The sequence below is a fragment of the Camelus bactrianus genome, chromosome 6 (genome assembly GCF_048773025.1).
Source record: "Camelus bactrianus isolate YW-2024 breed Bactrian camel chromosome 6, ASM4877302v1, whole genome shotgun sequence".
NCBI classification, from domain to species: Eukaryota; Metazoa; Chordata; class Mammalia; order Artiodactyla; family Camelidae; genus Camelus; species Camelus bactrianus.
Window position 1 is genome coordinate 10,085,647 of NC_133544.1, and position 21,168 is coordinate 10,106,814.

The 21,168-nt window shown below is 42.3% G+C and overlaps 1 protein-coding gene across 3 annotated transcripts in view; it reads right to left on the bottom strand.

Moving 5' to 3' along the window:
• Nucleotides 1-8,169: 8,169 nt before the first annotated feature.
• The window catches only part of UNC79 (unc-79 homolog, NALCN channel complex subunit), a 171,626-nt gene continuing 158,627 nt past the window's right edge, over nt 8,170-21,168 (bottom strand). For all 3 annotated transcript variants that reach the window (XM_074364786.1, XM_074364785.1, XM_010968720.3), the window contains 3 exons: nt 19,334-19,411; nt 9,656-9,697; nt 8,170-9,267 (listed from right to left, as the gene is read on the bottom strand). In XM_074364786.1, coding sequence (XP_074220887.1) covers nt 9,067-9,267; nt 9,656-9,697; nt 19,334-19,411 — 321 coding nt within the window. In that variant the 3' untranslated portion in view covers nt 8,170-9,066. The remainder of the gene's footprint in view (nt 9,268-9,655; nt 9,698-19,333; nt 19,412-21,168) is intronic.

Sequence of the window (21,168 nt, forward strand, 5' to 3'; positions counted from 1 at the left end):
TTTTTTTCAAATGCCCTCCTTTCCAGACTCACCGATACTGGGGGTAATGCAGTTATGAAAAGGGTGTCGTGGAGGTGCCCTGCCCTCAAGAAACAGGCGCCCTGATGATGGGCCTGCAGGTTGGGGGAAATCGGGCACCACGTCCCTGATGTGAGCCCAGCCCGAGGAAGTCCAATCACTGCCCAGGAAGACAGAGGGGCCCACAGGGCGGTGACAACGCAGCCAGCCAGGTGAACAGTCATCAGTGAGGCCACTCTGAACCTGTCCTGGAAGAGCAGGGCTGAGGAAGTTCTGGTGGACGGGGCCCTTGTTCTGGGGGATCCCAGGAGATGCTGACTGACTTTTTTTTACCTGGAGGTTTGCCATTAACATTTCAAATGGGATGTATTCTCAGGGGTTTGTATGTTCTCTGTGAGAACTTAATTTTCTATTTCATTTTTATGTCAAACTTAAAAAAAGAATATAATAAGGATGTCTGGATCATAGGAACACACGCTGAGATTTCACACCCGCATTTGTGTGCACTGCCCAGGGCTGACAAACAGCACCATTTTAATCACTGTGGGTGATGCAGAAGGAAACCTGCCACCCCGCTCCTGGCATCCGTGCCCAGGCCCTGCCTTGAGCAGTCTTTCTCCTCTGTCTGCCACACTCTCCCAGGAAGCTCATCCAGTCCCAGTGCTTCACTTCCCATCAAAGGTGCACAACTCCCAAGTTCGTACCTCCAGTCCCAACGTCCCCGCCACCTCCGGACTTGAGTGTATCCAACGGCACACTCACTGTAAACAGGCAGGTCGTCACAGCCCGGAAAGAGTCTCAGCTCTCCCCCATGCCCTCTCGTCACCCCGTCCTCTTCATCTCCACGCATGACCTCTTCCACCACCACTGTTTCTCAGCCCAAACCCTAATAGTCATCCTTTATTTCTCTTTGTCTTTCAGGTGGGACATATTCTTAGGAGTGAATATTTGCTGTGGCCAATAAACCAGCAAGTACTGTCAATTCGGTCTCTAAAATACTTAAATCCATCACCCCCACCCCAATCCCAGCCACCATCACTTCCCGCCTGTCGCAATGACAGTCCCTGCCTAAGCTCTCTGCTCCCATCTCTGCCGCCCTCATGGTTGTTCCCGCAAAAGCCAGAGGGATCTTTATAAAACATGTCAGATCATATATGAGATAAAAACCTACCCATGACTTTTTTCAAACTTAAAATAAAAGCCACACTCCTTGCCCCTGCTCACAGAGCCCTTCTGACCTGGCCCCTGCTTCCCCCAGCACCCCTTCCCCTGGTCTTCCTGGCCACCCCAGCTCCTCGCATATGCAGCCCCTCCCGTGTTAGGTCTTCGCAGCCACTCTTTCCCTGGTTATCACCTGTGGCTTTCTTCAAACACCCCTAGGCATTCTTTGGTCTATTGCCTTAGGTTGATTTCAGCGCAGTATTTCTTGCCACTAAGAACCCTTGTCGACCGTGTATGCATTTACTGTCTTTCTCCTCCCACATCAACATACAGTGCGTGAGAACAGGGGTCTCGTCTGCTTTGGGTCTTACTCATTGCCAAATCTCCAGCCCCCTAACCTGACTGGGGCCAGAAATATTTGTAGAATTAATTAACTGATTAATTGATTGTGGGTTACAAACTCAACACCATATACACAGCATAAAGAAAAGGATATAGTATTTTATTTCACATACTATTCAGGGTCCCCACCTCACTGGGTGTAGAGGGTTGAGAGGGTAGAAAAACCTAATTTGCAAATTGATGGGGTTTGGGCCCCTTCCATTTTCACTAGTCTCTTCTGGATGACTGTGTCTCTTGGATAGATGCTCAAACTGTGAGCTGTCTCCCCAGGCCTGTTCCCCTCTGGGAGGCACCCAGGTGTGCCCCTGAGCAGGTGCCTGTGGTCTCTGGTGCAGGCAGAGCCAGCTGCAGACCACGTGGTTGGTGTCTTCCAGGTCCTGGCAGGCCTCGTGGCCCGCCTGGGCTGCTTCCCGGACAGGTGACTGCAGGGCTATGCCTGGGCCCTTCCAGTCCCTGAGAGTGGCCAGCTGGCCTCCATGCCTCCAGCTGCAAATGTCCTCCCTGTGGCAGTTACTGTCTGCTGACTACAGGCCCTGCTCATCTTCCTGCTCTCTCAGCACCAGCCATGGGGACTCGGGAATCTGCACACTCATGCAAGCCGGGAGAGGGCCGCTGGGGCCATGTGCAAGTTCCTATCCACAGTGCCCAGGGCTGCAGGCTTTTCTCCTGGAGGTTTGTGTGCCATGCTGTGGGGCTCCCAGGTGCGTTTCCATCTAGGCATTTCTACAGCCTTCTCACCCACCGCCCCACCTCAAGAGGGAAGGCGCAGACATGCCCACCTGGCCTCTTGGCCCTGCCTTACATTTATCTCTTTTTCTTTGGCCTGCAGCCCACTCGGGCCCAGAAGAGGTGGGCTCTCTGTTCCCTCGTCCTGTATGACTAGAACTTTCCCTACATCTGAACCTCTTCCTGTCCCATGCCATCCATGGACCTAGGCTGGGGAATGTGTTTTCCTGGAGAAGAACAAAAAACATATTCATTTATTATTTTCAAAATATTATCCCCGTTACAAACACAAGGATGTGTTCACACATATGAAGTCCAAATGATGACAGACGTGCCATATGGAGGAGGATTTCCCAGTTGCTCATTCAAACAGAAACGCGAGGGAGCCTTGAGTCACCACACGAAGCACAGCAGCGTGGAAACGCCGCACTCCAAAGAATGGGAGCCAGATTCCCACTACGAGCTGTGATTTCATTTCAGCAAAACACCAGCTGTCACATAGCAGTATAGTTTGGGAAGAAATGGCTGCATGAATGTCAGGTGCTTAGCGCAGAGCCCAGCATGCCTAGGAGTAGTGAGTGCTCCTTAAAGGTTAGCTGTTAGGCCTGTTTAGGACTTTCTTTCTGTGCTAAGTACCTGACAGGTACCATTTCATATACTCTCTGCAAAAACGTTGGGAGAGAGGAATTACTGTCTCCATTTTGCGGTTGATGAAACTGAGCCTTAGTGAGATGAAGGGACTTGCTGGTGGTCAGAGAGCAGGTGGCCGGGAGCGTCCCCAGCTGACCCGGCTGCAGAGCCCGTGTCTATGTCCCTGCCATCTGCCCACCCCCACCCCCCCAGCCCTCAGCCCAGCATTGGGCTCTCTGGGCTGAAGGCTGTGGGCACACCCTGCTGTCTGAAACTGGCCCAGTCCCGGTCTCCGGCGCCCTCCCGCCCGCCATCCCCCCCCAACCCCGACCTGGGCGGCCTGATTGTCCTCACCTGGAGTGTCTCTGTCCTTCATGCCTGATTACTTGCTGGTTCTTTTCTTTTCCGAGTGGCCACTTGAAGGAGCGAAATCAGGGCGTCTGCCAGGCAGCCCCGGGAGGCTCCCCTCTCCACCGGCCTGCAGGCGGGTGCCTGTCTGCACTGCACGATTAAAAAGCCTGTTCGTTGTTTTGACCAAATCCATGGCTTCTGCCAATGTCCTGTGCACCCTGCAGGGAAGAGCTGCTACCAGGTGTGTCCCCTCCTCTGCTCCCCTACCCGCTATCTCCCCTGCCAGAAGTAGGAGGAAGCAAGATACTGGTAGGCTGGAGAGAACAGCTCTGACCTGAAATGAGGTCAGACTGATGGGTGGGGGTGCGGAGGGACAGGGCCACTGCCCACGGCCATGCAGATGGGGGAGGAGAGACACCAGGGAGAGGTGGGCCACTCTAGGGCTGAGAGCATGGCCCCAAGTCCTGCTTGGCTGTTGACTTGCTGAGTGACACTGGGTAAATCCCACCCCCTCCCAGGCCCATAAAGGGAGAGGGTCAGTCTAAACCTGGACAGCAAACTCACAGGCCTGCAGGGCCAGGCAGGGGAATGAGGGAAACCCCAATTTCTGCCCAGAGGCTGTGGGGTTTTCCTGCTTGGGAGGCAGAGGTCAGTGGAGTGGGAACTGTACGAAACTGGAGGCTGCGTGCTCTACTGGAAGTATTCAAACCAAGCAAAAGGAGAACTGAAAGTTGAAGCTCACCAAACAAAATATGCTGTGGGCCAAGCTGAGCCGGCAGGCTGCCGGTTGGCGACTTCCGGTCTACATGATTCTAGGTTACCTTGTTGGCCAGGTGAGTAACAAAGGACTCCACCTATCATCCAACGACCAGAATTATGTCCTAGAAAGAGCCAAGGCTGCGGAGGCAGACATGTCTACATTCAAATTTTGCTCTGCATCTTACTGAGTGACTCCTGTAAATACTGTCTCTCTGTGCCTGTTTCCTCATCTGTAATACGGGGTTAATAACAGAAGTGCCTACCTCATTACTGTTGAGAAGACTAACTGAGGTTACTGTATCTAAAGTGCCTGGCATGCAGTAAGCCCTCACGCAGAGTAACTATGCTTATCATGAATTAGGGGCACATCTCAATAGGTCTAAGTGAACCCTTAACAGACCCCTAATCTAACAGAGTTCAGCATCACAATCTTTAGTTCATAAAATTTTATTCTTCACCATAAAACTATTAAGTGGGAAACTAAATGTGATTTAATTTGTGAGTTATTTTTTTTTTCAAATAAATGAATTCCCAAAGTAAAGCAGAAAATGCCTTTGTCAGATAAAGTGACACTGGCTTGATGGAAATTTATTATAGATGATTAATAAACAGAGACACCAACAAGACAGAGCTGCCTCAAAAAGAGCCCTCAGGTTTTTTATCCCATGCTCTTGGCACATTTTAGCCAAAAGAGCCCAGAGCCAAAATAGGGGGGAAGAGAAATGGACATTTACGGGGTGAAGCTCTGACTTGCAGTCAGATGGCCTTCTGCTACTACTGCTAGCTGCATGGCCTTGGATAAATCATTTATCTTCTGGGTCTCAGCTGCCTCACCTGCCAACTGGGAACAACAATACACCTATCTTGCGGGGAAGAGAAGGCTGAGAGGAGTAAAGATGATGTATGTGAAGTGTTTAGTACCAAGTAGATGCTCAATAAACGGTGGCTCGTGTGGTTTCTCATGAATCCCCTTCACAAGAGGCTCACTGCTTGCTGCTCCCGTCAGTGGAAGGAACTGGCCAGACTCTTACTAATAACATGTCCTCTCCCAAAGAGTTCAACTCTCCTAGAAACATAGTTCAGTTCTATTCCATTGAGTTCCAACCACTCCCTTCATTCTTCTTAAGACCATTACTGTCAAAACACCCAATGTGCCCAAAATACATATTTGCAAATTAATTCTATTAAAGAGGTATATAAAATGATCTGCATTGTCCAGTTAATGCCAGAAGCCCTTGAGTCCCAGCTCACGAAAGAGTCTTGGTGGATAACCCATCTTCTCTGATCCAATCCAATCTGATCTGGCCTGCTGTAGCTTTTAATGGAGATAAAGTTGCTTCAACCACTTGGCCTCAGATGAGACTCTTAGGGAAGAGAGCTGCTGAAAATAGTCCACTGTCAGTCAGAATGACATGCTTGTAGAAATTGCATACAATGAAGACTGGACACCCTTGGTTAATGACTGCATTTCAGCTCCCATGTGTCTTGCAAGTCTTGCTTCTGAGGGACTGGTTGAAGGAAAAACCAAGTGAGCCTGCAGCTGTGAGCTGTCCCCTTGTGCAGTCTTCGTAAGGTGGCGCAGGTCTTCCTGGAGGTCTGTAGAATCTGATACAGTCTCCCAAGCACACCTCAGTCCTCCACTCATTTGCATTTTCCATCACCCTAGGGAGATGGGTAGATTGCTCCACTTTACAGATAAGGCAAAACAGAGGTCCAGAGAGGTTTAATAACTTGTCTAAGGTCATTCAACTAGTAAGAGGCAAACAATCACGGAATCTATGCATTTGCAGATTTTGGCCCATTCCACCCTTGGGAATCTCAGAACGTTCTGTTCACACTCTGGAACCAGTAGGATTCCAAGAGAAGGAAAACTGAATCTATTCCTGGCCCTTCTCCAAGTCAATAATCAGTACTGGCCAAATGTGGGTGAGATAAAATTTGTTGGAGTCGCTCTGCCCTCTGTGCTGCTGTACGAGCCATCGCCTGGGGCTGGAGTGTGGTGTGGCAAGGTCAGTGTGGGCAGTGGTTGAGGGCACAGGCCTTGGGGTCAGACAACCTGGAGTCAAGTTCTCACTCTGCCTCTTACTAGCTGGAAGACCTTGGGCAAGTAGCTTTAATTCTCTAGGCTTTAACATGAGAATAAAAACAATAATCAAATATGAATGTTTACCATGTACCAGGCATTGCTCTAAGCTCCTTCCTTGCATTCCTTATTTTATCATCTCAACAACCCTATGAGGTAGAATGTGTATCATTGTCCACATTTTACAGATGAGGAAACACTAATAATGAAATTTCAAAAACCCTGAGGTGGTAGGGAAAATACACCCATGCAAGGGTTCAACTCAGTGCTCCTCAGCTGCCTTTGCCTAGGCCAGGAGTCAGCAGACTTCTGTAAAGGGCCAGGGGGTGAATATTTTAGACTTTCTGGACCATATGGTCTCTTTCACAGCTCTTCAGCTCTGCCACTGTAGCACACACACAGGTATAGACAAAATGAAAATGGTGGGCGTGGTTGTGTTCTAACAGATTTTTTACAAAAACAGGTCATGGACTGTAGCTGTCTGACTCCTGACCTACGCAAATGTCTTCTCCTCCTGCTTGTAAGGGCCAGTCCTGCTAAACTGCCACCTGTCTCTTCTTTTCCTGGCTTTTTCCTTCTAAGTGCCCCAGCTCCGCTTGCTGGGGAGGCTAACACAAGGACGTAACAAAAGAAGATGAGGACACTGGGTAATGAAGTGGAGAGGTGGGGAGTGTAAGCCAGAGAAGCCTGCTGGTCTCTACCAGCCAGTGAAGTGGCAGGCTCCTAGCAGAGACAGTATTTGGGTCAGGCTGATAGGAAAACCGGTTAACAGTTCAGAGGGGCAAGGAAGGAGACCTGCCTGGATGGGACCAAGACCTCAGGTGGTGACGGATAAAGGAAAGAGCTCCAGACAGCAGGAAGCATTAGATGGGTCCCAGTCAAGGGGCTGAGTTAAGGGCTCATCTCCAGCCCTTGGTGGGATGCAAATACAAATGGAAGTTGAGGAAGTTCACTCAAGGAACTGGCAAAGAAGATGGCGTTGGAGAATAAGCTGTGGATGACTCTGGACCTTGTCTCTCGGTAAAACAGAGCCACCAAGATGCTGGCCTCCTGCAGCAGGGCGGCCTCAGGACCAGCGAAGAGCTGGGCCTACAGCTGAGCCTGGATGGGGAAGTCAGTTAAACCCCTACAGGGAAAGTAGCCAGGGCCTCCTGCTCCAGCTCGTTTCTGTAACCCCCTCTAGGAATCCCTGCACAAAGAAAGAATGTCACAATTTAGCCCCTGCTGAGCCCACTGGGTAGCTCAAGGAAGCCCTGCTGCTTAATCAAATCCATTCAATTCAATAGACATTAATTAGACATGTACTACGTGCCAGACTCTGGGGATAAAGAGACAGGACATATCCTCAAAGCGGTCACGGTTTACAAGTGAGATAAATACAAGCACGACTTTTTACAATACAAGACAAAATGTGCACAGAAGCATAACCAAGCACGACTAGAACAGAGGGGAACTGACTAGGGGGGTCCTTTCCAAAGAGCTCGTTAGCAAAATATGAAGAATGATCATTTCTGTACTATTACTATAGGGACCTACTGGTTCCCCACAAGTTGTCATAAGAACGGAGATCAGCCACCCTGTCTTTCTAGAATCACATGAAATACTTAAACATTGGAGGACTTTGTTTTCCCCTGAGAAGCATTAAGATATCAGACTTCCCAGAAGAAAAGAGAAGCCTCTTAATAACCAACATTAAAAAAAAAAAAAAAAAGTCTCATGCCCTCAAATCCCCTTCCGGGGAACGGACTTCAAATAAACCGAGTATTTCTCTCACTAAGTGATCTGAAAGAAAGCCTTTTCCTCTTAAATCTGCACTTTAGTTTTAAGAGAATTTAGAAGTTTTAAAAGTTTAGGAGAAATGGTTGTCAGGAACTAAACTCTAGCTCTATAAACTGGTTTTAAAAAACCCCAGGCTCACAAAGATAATAAAAAATGCATTTAATGGCATGTCAATATACAGCTTAAATGTATATTAAGTCTTTTTTTAGTCAGTGCATTACAGGGATACAGAAGAGAAATACCATTTGTGAATGCACAGTCAAATGCTAGGTATAAGTGCTGATAAATCTTGGTGCTCTTCCGCTATTAAAATTCTGTTTTATGAAACATAGCTCCAGGTGCAGTGCTCTGTGCCAGCGTGGGGAATCGTCTGGTCCAGTATGCAATCTACAGTTTTAAATTGAATTGTATACAAGTATTAACAAAAGAATAAAATTTATTATTCACAAAACTAAAGTGGTTATCATAAAGCTTACAAGAAAGTACAGCCTAGAACTAATGAGTTGAAAAACTAGTTTTAAAAATAATAAAACTTACTGGACAGTTCTGGAAAATGATATTATAAAACAAAGAAAACAATTGGCACAGTTTAACCACCTAATTTCTAAGTGCACTTTGTAATGGTCCTTGCAAGCTGCCACTTTTCCCAGGATAATGACAAAAAGCTTCAGTCAAGTGTCACTGGCTTATGGTGACGGGTTTTTTTTTGTTGTTGTTGTTGTTTTTGTTTGTTTTTTGTTTTTTATTGCATTGCCAAGAGTGGATTTTAAGAAAAAACACTACAAAGGTTTCAAAAACCCTATTTATTCTCTATCATCAAAAATAGCAACAGGGGGACTTATACAACTTTTCTGTGAGTACCCACCAGTCTATTTTTTTTTTCTTAAAAAAAATAGAAGTTAGTTAAAGAAAAATGATTTGGTTTTTAAAAAATAATGTAAGGAAACACTTAATCAGATAGCCCAAGGAGTCATCAGAAATATGTGTAGCAAGAAAGCTTCATTTTGGCCCTCTCCGGCCTTTGCACGTCGTTTACTAAACTAGAAAGAGAATGTACAGTACCAATATGTTCCCCAACCTGCTTGGATCAAATTGTTTTGTTTTTAAACCCATTATTGCTAAACCAGAGTGTTGACACTGAGAGCCGAGGAGTCCGCTCATAGAGGATAAAATTGAGAGGCTGCCTCTGAGGACTGGATCTCCACCTGCGCCATTTTGAATTGGGTGCACTGCAGCCACTTGCGCAGGGCCGCCAGGCCGGCGCTGCTCTGGGCTGAGCCCGGCAGCGTCCTGAGGCTGTGGTGGTTCACGTTGTTCTGAATGGCCTGGAGGCGAAGCTGGAGTCCCGCCGATAAGTGCTGTCAAGAAAGGGCGAGACGAGAGGGCAGTTTAGTTTCTTCCCTCCCAACGTTCACCATCATCCCAGGGAGCGCCAGCCTGGACTTCTGCAGGCACAGCTTAACACGTGGCAAGGGGGCTGTCTGGCCTGAAGAAGGCTGACTCTCAAATTCGGCAGTGCGTGGGCCGGCAGAATGTCTCTAGAGCCAACCTGGCCCAAATCCATCCAAATAACGTCCTTCCCGTCTTGACTCATTCATTGCAATACCCGTGTGGCACACGTACTAGTCCCCCAGGAGCTGGTCACCATGTGGGCCTAGTTTGGCAGTGGAGCATCGTGCAGCCCTGTGAATGTGACGAGCTTCTCTGGAGGGAACTGAGCTTCCAGTCCGCCCAGGGGTGACTTACCTTGATATTTGACTGAATCATTGGCAACCACATGGGTATGAGCTGCATGGAGAAACACAGAAGCCTCGTTATTCCTGTTCTCCATTCTCCCCCACAAGCTTCGCCTACAGCGAGGCAAAGCAGGACACACTGAATCCCTTTAACATCACAAAAGGATGTGGCCCCTGCTGCAGAGTTACCGCTATCAGGAAAAGTCTCTCTGAAGCCAAACCCTGCTGAGCTGGTGGCATTTGGAGGTTAATAAGCGCCCCATGAGTGCCTGAAACACACACTTTAAAGTAAATGACTGATTGTCTCTTGAAAGCTACCAAGCATGGGAAATTAAATGTGTATTTATTTAATTAAATCCTGACTTTCTTGAAATAGAGTTTCCTCCATGGGATCTTTAGAACTGAGTCTCCAAGGAGCATGGTGACTCTATCTGCCTGCAGTCGTTCAGAAAATATCACTGGGAGGAGGTTAAAATGCTTAAGTGATAGAAAAAGACGAGCCCTGAAGTTGCCTGGCTGTAACTTGGAAGGTGAGACACAGCAAGAGTGAGTCGGGGTAGGGGCTTGGGTACACACGCAGGAGAGCAGCGGGTCCCTGCGCTGGCCGAGGGTAAGGCTCTCAAATCCCAGGCACCTGGGCTGCCCTGCCCCTCTGCCGCCTGATTCCCCCTGAGCCCCTCTGCTCCGGGCACAGGTGCCCCACCCGAGGGCCCCAGCGGCAGCTCTCTTCTGTCTGCTTTGGTCTCTCGCCACACTCCAGCCCTTCCCAACACAAGTGAACATGCATGGCCTCAAAAATCCAGAAGTCAGGGACAGAATACAAGGTCTCCCAAAATGGGTTCCACAGAACTCTAGTTTGGTGGAATCTGAATGGGGAAGGAGGGCTAGGATCTGAAAAGTTTGGACATGCTAGTTCCTTTCAGGGCTGCTCAGATCTTTAATTTGCTCATATGCATAACATCATTTCACTCCCTGCTCCTTCTCACCCTCCACTCCGATAGAAGAGTTGTTACAGACTGAATGTGTCCCCTCATATAGATGTTCTAGTCTTTGCCCACACAGCCTCAGATATGACCTTATTTGGAAATGGGGTCATTGAAGATGTAATGAGTTAAGATGAGGTCATTCTGGAGTAGGGTAGACCCCTGATCCAATATGACTGGTGCTCTTATAAAAAGGGGGAAATTTCGACACAGATACACACACAGGGTGAATGTCACGTGAAGATGAAGCAGAGATGTACAGCCAAGGAGCACCAAATAAGGCCAGCAAACCCCCAGAAGCTAGGGGAGAGGCCTGGGACAGAGCCCCCTCACAGCCTCCGAAGGAAGCAACTCCGTCACCACCTTTATCTCATAACCTCTCACCTCCAGAACCATGAGACAATAAATTTCTGTTGTTTAAGCCACCCAATGGGTAGTACTGAGCAGCCTAGTAAACTAATACAAGGGCACTCAAGGAAGCAAAGCCTGGAGGCCGAATGTGCAGAGAGGTGAGGAAGCAGTAGGGGTTCGTGTGATGCTGAAAGGTGAGGTTCTTAGGAGAGGGTCGTGAAGAACAAGTTTAGAGAAGCAGAGTGAGGCCTCTCATCGTTCACCTACAGATGATCTGGGGTGCCTATGGCACCGGATTTTACTCCCAATATGATACAATTTCTGAAGATGGATGCCCCCTTCACCATGAGGAAAGATCACTGTGGCAGCAGCGTGGAGATGAGGATGAGGAAGGACATGGAGAAGGGAGGCAGGGGCCCAGTGTGGAGGCTGCCTCCATGGCCCAGGTAAGACCAGGGAGAACACCTGCGATGGAGAGGGGTGCTGCCTTGTGGAGACAACCTGTGGGCTCTGAGGACCAGTTTGCTCTTTGGAGGGAGGAAAAGGTTCACAGTTAGCCTGGGCCAACTGGAGGACAGCAATGCGACGAATAAAATGAGAAAATAGGGAAGAGAGCCTGCTGGGATGGAGGACAGCACATAAATGACCTCTCTGTTCACTAGTCATGGCCATAGGCTGCTGGTCTCATTTAATTCATCTAGTCATTAAAAAAAAAAAAAGATCTTGGTAAAGTGATCAATTATATTTCTTCTCTATGCTTTTGCTCCCAAGGCTAAATCTGGCTGTTGTTCTGCTTTCAACAATCTGTTGGTACATAACAATTTGCTAATTTGACTCCATTGATGTGTATTCCTAAACATGGTGTTTATATTGCAGCCACTGAATACTCTGTCTCTAACATAAGCATTGTGTTTAGAAATGGAGTATGGCGTGTCCCGTAAGACGTCGTTGGACTTAAACTCAAACTACCAGAAAATGACGCCCTCTCCTGCCTCTCCTGCCACCAACTCTCATAACAAAACTGTGGGATTACAAAGGTTGGTGCCAGGTAAAGCTGCACTCTCTGGCTTTTAGGATGGCATTCTGAACAAGGGGATGGAGGCGGGGCGGGGTGTGTGGAAGCAAACTAGTCTAAAACAAGCCTTGGGGGTCCTAATCGACTGTCTACAGATTTTGTTGACTTTCATCCTTTTAATATGGAAGCAGGCCCATATGCCTCTTGATATTTGGGAAATACCGGAACTAACCTCGTTAGGAATCCTGAGAAACTAAGGAGGGTGGGAACCAGGGAACGCTGAGTACTCTGCCCCTGGATGGACACCTTTCCCAGGGCTGCCCCTGGGGCTAAGGGCCTGTGTGTGGCAATCAAGGGAAATACTGAGGCTGATATTAGAAGTGTTTTTGTTATTTCCCCATTGATGTAACATGTAACCATAAGACTCTAAATATACCTGCAAGGCGCCCTCAGGTTTGTGATTTACGGACCACACAACTGAAGGCATCAGGTTAAATTTACTGTTATGGACAGCACTGTATAATCCAGCAGTCATCCTATTTCAGGAATGCCAATTTGACTTACAGAATAGTGTTCATTTCAGTATCCATTTGTTAGTGGCTCCTACAAAGCTGTCAGTAAGAATTAGATGTAATTTATTTTGGGCTCTGTAATGTTATAATAAAATCAGTTGCGATTTTTTTTTCTTCTCCTGAAACAATATCCAGAAAACTGAAGGACATTTAAAAAAATAGGTTGTTTTTCACCAAAATCAAAGTGATACTTTTCCTCTTATTTCGGTTTATGCTACAGGATAAACTGAAGACTTCCTACTTGGTTAGACTATATTCATTTCACTCCATGCTTGTTCCAGCCCTCAAAATAAAATTAGTTGTGAAACTTTCTCTTTCAGCCAAGATAGAGGAACACAGACCAGATTCACCCTCCTTCCTAAAACAAAACAAAATTCCAGATGAAATATATGAAACAATGGTTTTCAGACATTAAGCATCAGCAGTGCAGAACAGTGATCACTGAGGGAGAGGAAACAAACAGGGTGGGCCATACAGTTATCCTAGCTCACTGCCTAGAAGGAGTTTTCAGGCAGTAACACAGGGAGGAGGGACCCGGGAAAAGTCTGGCAGTTTCCCTGAGGTGAAGAGATGGAGCTGGGAGTCTAGGGAGGCCACACTAACTAGAGTTTGTAAGGCAGAATAGTGGAAAGGAGAGAGCCATACAGAGACAGAGACAGAAATAGGCAACTAACTCTCGGAAGATCTGTAAAGGGTTCTCCATGATTCTTCAGTTGAATACTGACCAGTACACACGTGTGAGAAAACTATCCAAGGCTGAAGAAAAAATAACCTAAAAAGATTAGAGGGAAAAATCCCTGGTGATCACACACCAATAGTATTTGTTTCCACTAGTAAGACTGGAAAAATCTTGCAAATCATAGAACACCAGGTAGAGTGCTCAGAAAGGTATTGCCTTGGTATTGAAGAAATAGCAGCCCTAGACAAAATGTTGCTTTGATCCCACCTAACAAAGCTTAACATCAAGTCTCAAAGGCATAAAACTGTGTCGAATTTAACTAAGCCATAGAATACAGTTCAAGAATATTTATAGGAATTAAAAATATCTAGCACCCAAAAAAGTCAAATTCATAATGTCAAGAATCCAATAAAAAAATCACCAGAAAGGAAAAACAGATAAGAATGACAAAGACTTCTTGTCAGAAACAATGGAAGCAAGAAGACAGTGAGTGAATAACATCTTTAAAATACTAGGAGGAAAAAAAACTTTGAATCTAGAATTCAATAACCATGAAAATATCTTTCAAAAATGAAGGCAAATTAAAGACTTTCTGAGTCATACAAAAGCTAAAGGAATTAAGCTTCAGCAGACCTACATAAGAAATAGTAAAGAAAGTCCTTTGGGCAGAAGGAAGATGGGAGTTTAGATCTATAGAGAGGAATGAAGAATATTGGAAAATGTAAATAAGAGCAAATATAAATAAATGGAAAACAAATTTTAAATTGCTTTCAGAGGTAATTGGCTATTTGAAGCAAAAAAAAAACAACTATGGTTTGGTTTATAACAGATGTAGGAGTAAAATGGATGACAATAATAGCACAAAGCTTGGAAATGGAAGTATTCTGCTGTACATTCTTATACCATACGTGAAGTAGTATATTATTACTTGAAGGTAGACTGTGTTAAGTTAAAAATGCAGACTATAAACTCTAAGTCAACCACTAAACCAACAACTAAGACACATAGCTAATAAGATAACTAAAAAACACACTTAAATAACCCATGGGTCAAGGAAGTCAAAAGAGAAATTAGAAAGTATTTTGAACTGAATGGTAATGAGAACATAACAAAATTCAGAGGAATACAGCTTAAGCAGTACTTAGGAGGAATTTTAGCACACTAAACACTGATGACTGAACAGAAAAAGATTCTCAAATTAATGACTTCTGCTTACATCTTAAGAAACTAGACCAAAAAGAAATTATATCCAAAATTTAATCATTAAAAAATTCGATTAGTCAAAAAGAACATAGGAAAAAAAGAGAGAATAAAGGACAAAGAACAGATGGGAAATACAGAAAACAAATAGCAAGATAATATTTTGAGCCCAATAATATCACAAAACACATTAAATGAAAGTAGTTTAAAAAACATAATTAAAAGGGATGGTCAGATTGAACTTTTTTAAAAAGAGCATCATCCAATTATATGCTGCCTATAAGAAATACACTTTAAATATAAATGCACAAATAGGTTGAATGTAAAAGTATAAAAAACATATACCATCTTAACACTAGTCAAAAGAAAGCTGGACTGTCTTTATTAATATCAAATTAACTTTTGAACCAAAGAATATTATTGAAGATAAAAAGGAACAATTTCATAATTTCAATTCATTAAGAAGATATAACAATCATAAACATTTATGCACCCAATAACAGCTTCATAATATGTGAAACAAAAACTGGTAGACCTGAAAAGATAAATTAGGAAAATATTTCAATACCACTTTCTCAACAATTGATAGACTAAGTGGACAGAAAAAGAAGGAAGGACATGAAATATTTGAGCAACACTATCAATAAGCTTGAACCAACGGACTTGGAAAGCTATACTCAACAAAAGCAGAAGACATATTCTTTTCTAGTACACACAGATCATTTACCATGATAGACAATATTCTGGGCCATAAAACAAGCCTCAATACATTTCAAATAAGTCAAATAATTCAGGGTATGTTCTCTGACTACAATGGAATTAAATTAAAAATCCATATCAGAAAATCTCTAGAAAATCCTCAAATATTTGGAAACTACTTATTTGGAAACAAATGATATACTTCTAAATAACCGATTGGTCAAAAAGGAAAGCAAAAGGGAATATAGAAAGTATTTTGAACTGAATGAAAATGAGAAGACAACCACCAAATTGTAGGATATAGCTAAACCAGTGCTTAGATGGAAATTTATAGCACTAATCACTTATGTTACAAAAGAAAAAATATGAAATCAGTAAATTCCACTTCCACCTTAAGAAATGAGGAAGGAAGAGCAAATTACATTTAAAATCAACAGAAGAAAGAAAATAATGAAAACAGACACCAGTGAAACAAAAACTATAGAGAAAATTGATAACAATCAACCAAAAGCTGATTGCTTCTGTTGTCATTTTAGATCAAAAGCTCACTAAAACTGATAAACCTTTATCCAGACTGAACAGAAGAAAAAAAGTGAGATCACAAATCACCAATATTAGGGATAAAAGAGGTGGCATAACTACTGATCCTACAGATATTAAAAGTATAATAAGGGATTATTATGAATAATTTCATGCCACTAACATCAACTTCTTTGATGAAATGGACAAAGTCTTTGAAAGACACACAGTACCAAAAATCACTCAAGAATAAACAGATGATTTAAACACCCCTATATCTATTCAAGACATTGAATCTGTAGTTTAACACTCTCCTGCAAAGAAAATTCTAAGTCCATGCAGTTCCACTGGTGAATTCAACCAAATATTTAAGGAATAAAATAATACCAAGCCTACACAGACGTCTCCAGAAAACAAAAGAGAAAGGAATACTTCCTAACCCACTCTATAAGGCCATCCTTATCCTGATACCAAAACCAAAAATAATTATTATAAGAAAATTACAGTCTAACAGCCCTCATAAACATTGATGCAAAAATTATTTTTTTTAATGTTAGCAAACAGAATTCAGCAATGTATTTAAAAGAATAATATATCAAGACCAAATGTGGTTTGTCCCAGAAATATAAGGTTGGTTTAATACTCAAAAATCAGTCCATGAAATTCACTCTGTTAACAGTCAAAAAAGAAAAACCAAATGACCATCTCAATAAATGTAGAAAAAGCATTTGAAAAATCCTACATCTATTTCTGACAAAAAATTCTTAGCAGATTGGGACTAAAAGAAACCCTCACTCAACCTGACAAAGGGTATCTATGAAAAACTAACAGCTAAAATTCATATTTAATGAATGCTTTCTTCCTAAGATCAGAAACAAGACAATGTTTCCCACTCTTACAACTTCTATTCAACTTGTACTAGAGGATCTAGCCAGAGCAACAAGACAAGAAAAAGAAAAACGTATACAAATCAATAGAAAGAAAACTGCTCCTATTAGCAAATTACATAATTGTCTATACGGAAAATCTAGTAAAACCCCTAAGAAAGATACTAGAACTAACAAGTGAGTTTAACAGGTTGCAGGGTATAAGATCAATAAAACCAGTTATATTTCTAAATATCAGGAATGAAATACCAAAAATAAAAATGTAAAAATTGTACTATTTATAAAATTATAAAATTATTATATACTTAGGGATAAATTTGACAAAATATGTTATCCCTGTATATGGAAAACTACAAAATATTGCTGAGAAAAGTTAACAAAGACATAAAAAATGGAGTGATATACTGTGTTCACAGAATGGAAGACTCAATACTGTTGAGTCCAATGCCCAATTCTCCTTAAAGTGATCTATACACTCATTGCAACCCAAATTCCCAGCAGGGTTTTTACAGTAATTGACAAGTTGATTTTAAGATGTATCTAGAATGCAAAGGAACTAGAATAGTCAAAACAACTTTGAAACCGATGTAGAAATTTAGAGGACTAACACCACATGATCTCTAGGCATATTAGAAAGTTATAGTAATCTAGACAGTGTGATAAAAAGATAGACAAACATCAATAGAATAGAATTGAGTATCCAGAAATAGAACCATATATAAATGGTCAATTGAGTTTTGACAAAAGTACAAAAGCAATTCAATGGATAGAATTTTTAACAACTGATCCTAGAATAATTGGATATCCATACACATAAAAAGTGCCTCAATCCATACCACACACATATGGATCATACCTCAAAATGGATCATAGATATAAGCTAATATCTCGAAGAAAACTCTTTGTGATTTTGGACCAGGCAAAGATTTTCTTAAATATAACACCAGAAGCATGATTCATAAAAGAAAAAAAATTGATAAATAGTACTTCATCAAAATTAAGACCTTCTGCTTATTTCAAGATACTACTAAGACAATGAAAAGACAAACCACAGAAAAAATCTTTGCAAATCACATTATCTGATAAGTGACTTGTATCTCAAAATTCAATAATAAGGAAAAACCCCAACTTGATTTTAAAAATGGGCAAATAATTTTAACAGACTCTTCACCATGCAGATATATGGATAGCAAATAAGCATATGAAAAGATGTGGAAATCATTTGTCAACAGGAAAATGCAATCTAAAACTATAATGAGACAACAGTACACAATTCTTAGACAGACTAAAATCAAAGATTAACTGCACTGTGTAGATGAAGATGTGTAGGCACTGGAATGCATATGGCTGGTGTGAATGTAACAGGGTATAATCACTTTGGGACTGATGAACTACTGACGGATTAATTGATGAATGGATAAACAAAATGTGGTGTAGCCATACAATGGATACTACTCAGAAATAAGAAGAAATAATCTACTGACACATGTAACATGGATTAATCACAATATAATTCTTCTGAGTGAAGAAAGGCAGAAAGAAGCATAACTACTATGTAAGTCTATTTATATGAAATCCTAGAAAATGCAAATTACCCTATTATGACAGAAAGCAGATCAGTAGGTACCTGGAGATGGGGAGTGGGTACAGGAAGAGGTGGAATAGAGACTAATAAATGTGTATGAGAAAACTTTAGAGGGGTGAGGACTACATTCATTATCTTGATTGTGGTGATGGTTTCATGGGTATAAGTGAAGACATTAAATTGTACTTTTTACATATGCATAGTTTACTGTACATAAATTACACTTCAATAAAGCTGTAAAGAATAAAATCATATATGATCATACAAGCATCAGTCATATAGTTTCTCTCATAGTGTTGACTTTTGCTATTGACTATTGGGCTAGATAAGCTGTATCTATCCCATTTGAACCAACTACTTTGCAGTTTTCTCATAACAGTCAAGTTATCCCTGAAAATACACTGCTTTTCTTCAGCACTGTGAATTAACTTGACAAGTGTCCTTTATTGAAGGGAATTAACCAAGGAGTGAAAAATCAAGTTACAAGGTTCTAAACTGATGTACTCTGTGGTGGTGGTGGTGGTGATGGTGATGGTGGCTGAGAAGGAAGTGGTACAAGATAAGGAAGGACAAAGAATCAGTGAGACAAAGAGGTAGAATGATGGGAAGGAAAGGGAAAAGAAGGGAAATAAAAGGAGAAAATGAGTGAGAAACCAAGTTTTCCCTTATTCTTTTATCTTTTTATCACACTACTTTGTTTCTGATGTGCCTGGATAGATAACAAATGCTTAAATTACTTTCATACACTGCACAATGATTTAGAATAGTAATATTAGAAGCTAAATTAATTTATCTTAGAGAAAAGTACCAGCTACCAAGCCAAACAATTACAGACTATTTTCCTTGGTTTTCTGGATATCTTGCAAGGTAAGGCACCACCAATCTATTTATATTACTACAGAGTCATTTTCTGATCAATGTTCTGTAGCAATATTTTAATTACTCTGTTTCCATGCAATCATGGTGCTACATATTTATCCCAGCTAGAGTTGGTCACAGCCGTGAGGCAAGACCAAAAATTACATATTAACTATTTGGTGAAGGGTTGTTACACAGTAAGTCTAAATCCTCTAGCCCCAGCTCTGAATGTTAAAATTAAATCAGTTTTATTTTCCTCTTCAGAAGGTACATTCACAATAAATTCACATTTGATTTTAGAAGCACAAAAAGGTCTATAAAAATCATAAGACTTTCCTACCTTGACAAAAATTGTTGAATTGCATTCTTGCAATGCCTCCATTAAACTAATCACATGGAGACACACCATTTCTACCATCTGAAACAACAAACATGAAAATCAATTCCACTCCCAGTGATACAGAAACAGTCTGCAGCCCCAGAGAACCCATGCCCTGTGCCCATGAAGACATTCTGCACAATGACCACAGGGGACCACAAGGCGTGGTATTTATTCACCTGTAAAACTTCAACCAGAAACTGAATTTTATAAGCTGCAGAGGTTTTGCAAATGTCATGCCTTCTTCCTCTAACTTGGGGCTGCCAGTGGAATTCAGGTATTGATCTCACTAATCCGCGCTGCACTGTGATTCACACCAGAGGATAAATGGCTTCTGCGTCCTTCATTTCCCAACGCAGAACTCTTGGGCTTAGGTCCTTTTCTCCATCTTGATCTTTCTCCACAATTTCTTCACTTCGAGAGGCTGTTTAATATATTGCACATCTGTGTTTGAGGCTTTGTTCTCCATGGAACAAGGCAGCCATATTCACGGGAGTTCAAAAATACAATAGAGATGATATCCCTCATCAGAAATTCCTACGGCTGGGTTTTAAACACTCAGGGGGATTATACCAGACTGGCTTATACAGCTTAACAAAATTTTCAGAATAAAATTAACTCAAATTCATTTGTAGCATTATTTGTATACAATTCATTTGTAACAAATTCTTTTCTAACATTTGAATATTGAGAAATTTGGAGGAGAGGCATTAATGGTATTCAAAAAGTTGCAACAATAGAAGGAAACTTTGAATCTCTAGTTTAAATTTAAGGTCTCAGTTTCATTGTCAGTAAAAGAACAGAATGGAATACTTGGTCTTCAAGTGCTTCTTCAGTCCCAGACTCTATGATCTAATAAATGTAATTATCTATGAGGTGGTCACAACAGTTTGCACACCCTAAAGTTTTCACATAAATTTCCTTTAAGCTGAATTAAAACACCTCTCTCCATACAGAACTGCCTTATACCATCTGCTTCTCTAAAGAAAGTGCTACCCTAAAGGAAAAATATAATCCCCTTTCCAATTATGAAATGTTTCTTAGACTAAAAGAAAATGTTTCTTAGACTAATATCCAATCAATCAAAAATCATTCCAGAATGCCTTTTGTAGCCAGTGCATGCTGGGTCTCTGGGCACGTTGGAATCACCATTACGGTGTTCCTCCAGGTCCCTTGCCCCTCTCAGATAAGAATTCTACTGATGAATCCCTACCACCAAGACACTGGATGCTGCTTTCCTAGCTGAGAATCTTCCTCCAAAGCAGCAGACAGAACCGAAGGACTCTCTTGTAAATTCCTTCCATGCACCTTCCAATCTTGACTCCACAGGAGCAATCCAAGTTTGTTCAATGAAGTGGCCTCGTGCTAATCACAACTCACATATTTTCCAACAAGGTGAGCCAGCCACATTAAAAAAGAACTGAATTTGAAGACCGAGGAGCCTAGGTCCTCAGAGGGCAACTCAAAAAGGTGAGACTCTTTTAAGGTTTTGAGCCCTAAGTGTAATTAACAGGTATGGTCAGTCTGCTTGTAAACACCACAAAAAGATGACCTGATTGTGGTTTTTCCAAATTGCTGTAGAATCCAAAAATAATATAAATCTCCCTCCTAACTCTCTGACTTACAGCACAAAACAACTCTTAAAGGTAGACGTTTCATATAAATTTCCTTTGGTACTAGGCAGAGAAAACAAATTGTTTTTACTGAATTTATTTGTTTGCTTTGTTTTTCATCAAAATTACTATGCAAGTAGAACATCTCGTTTATAATGTAAACATTCACCAATCCATTTATAT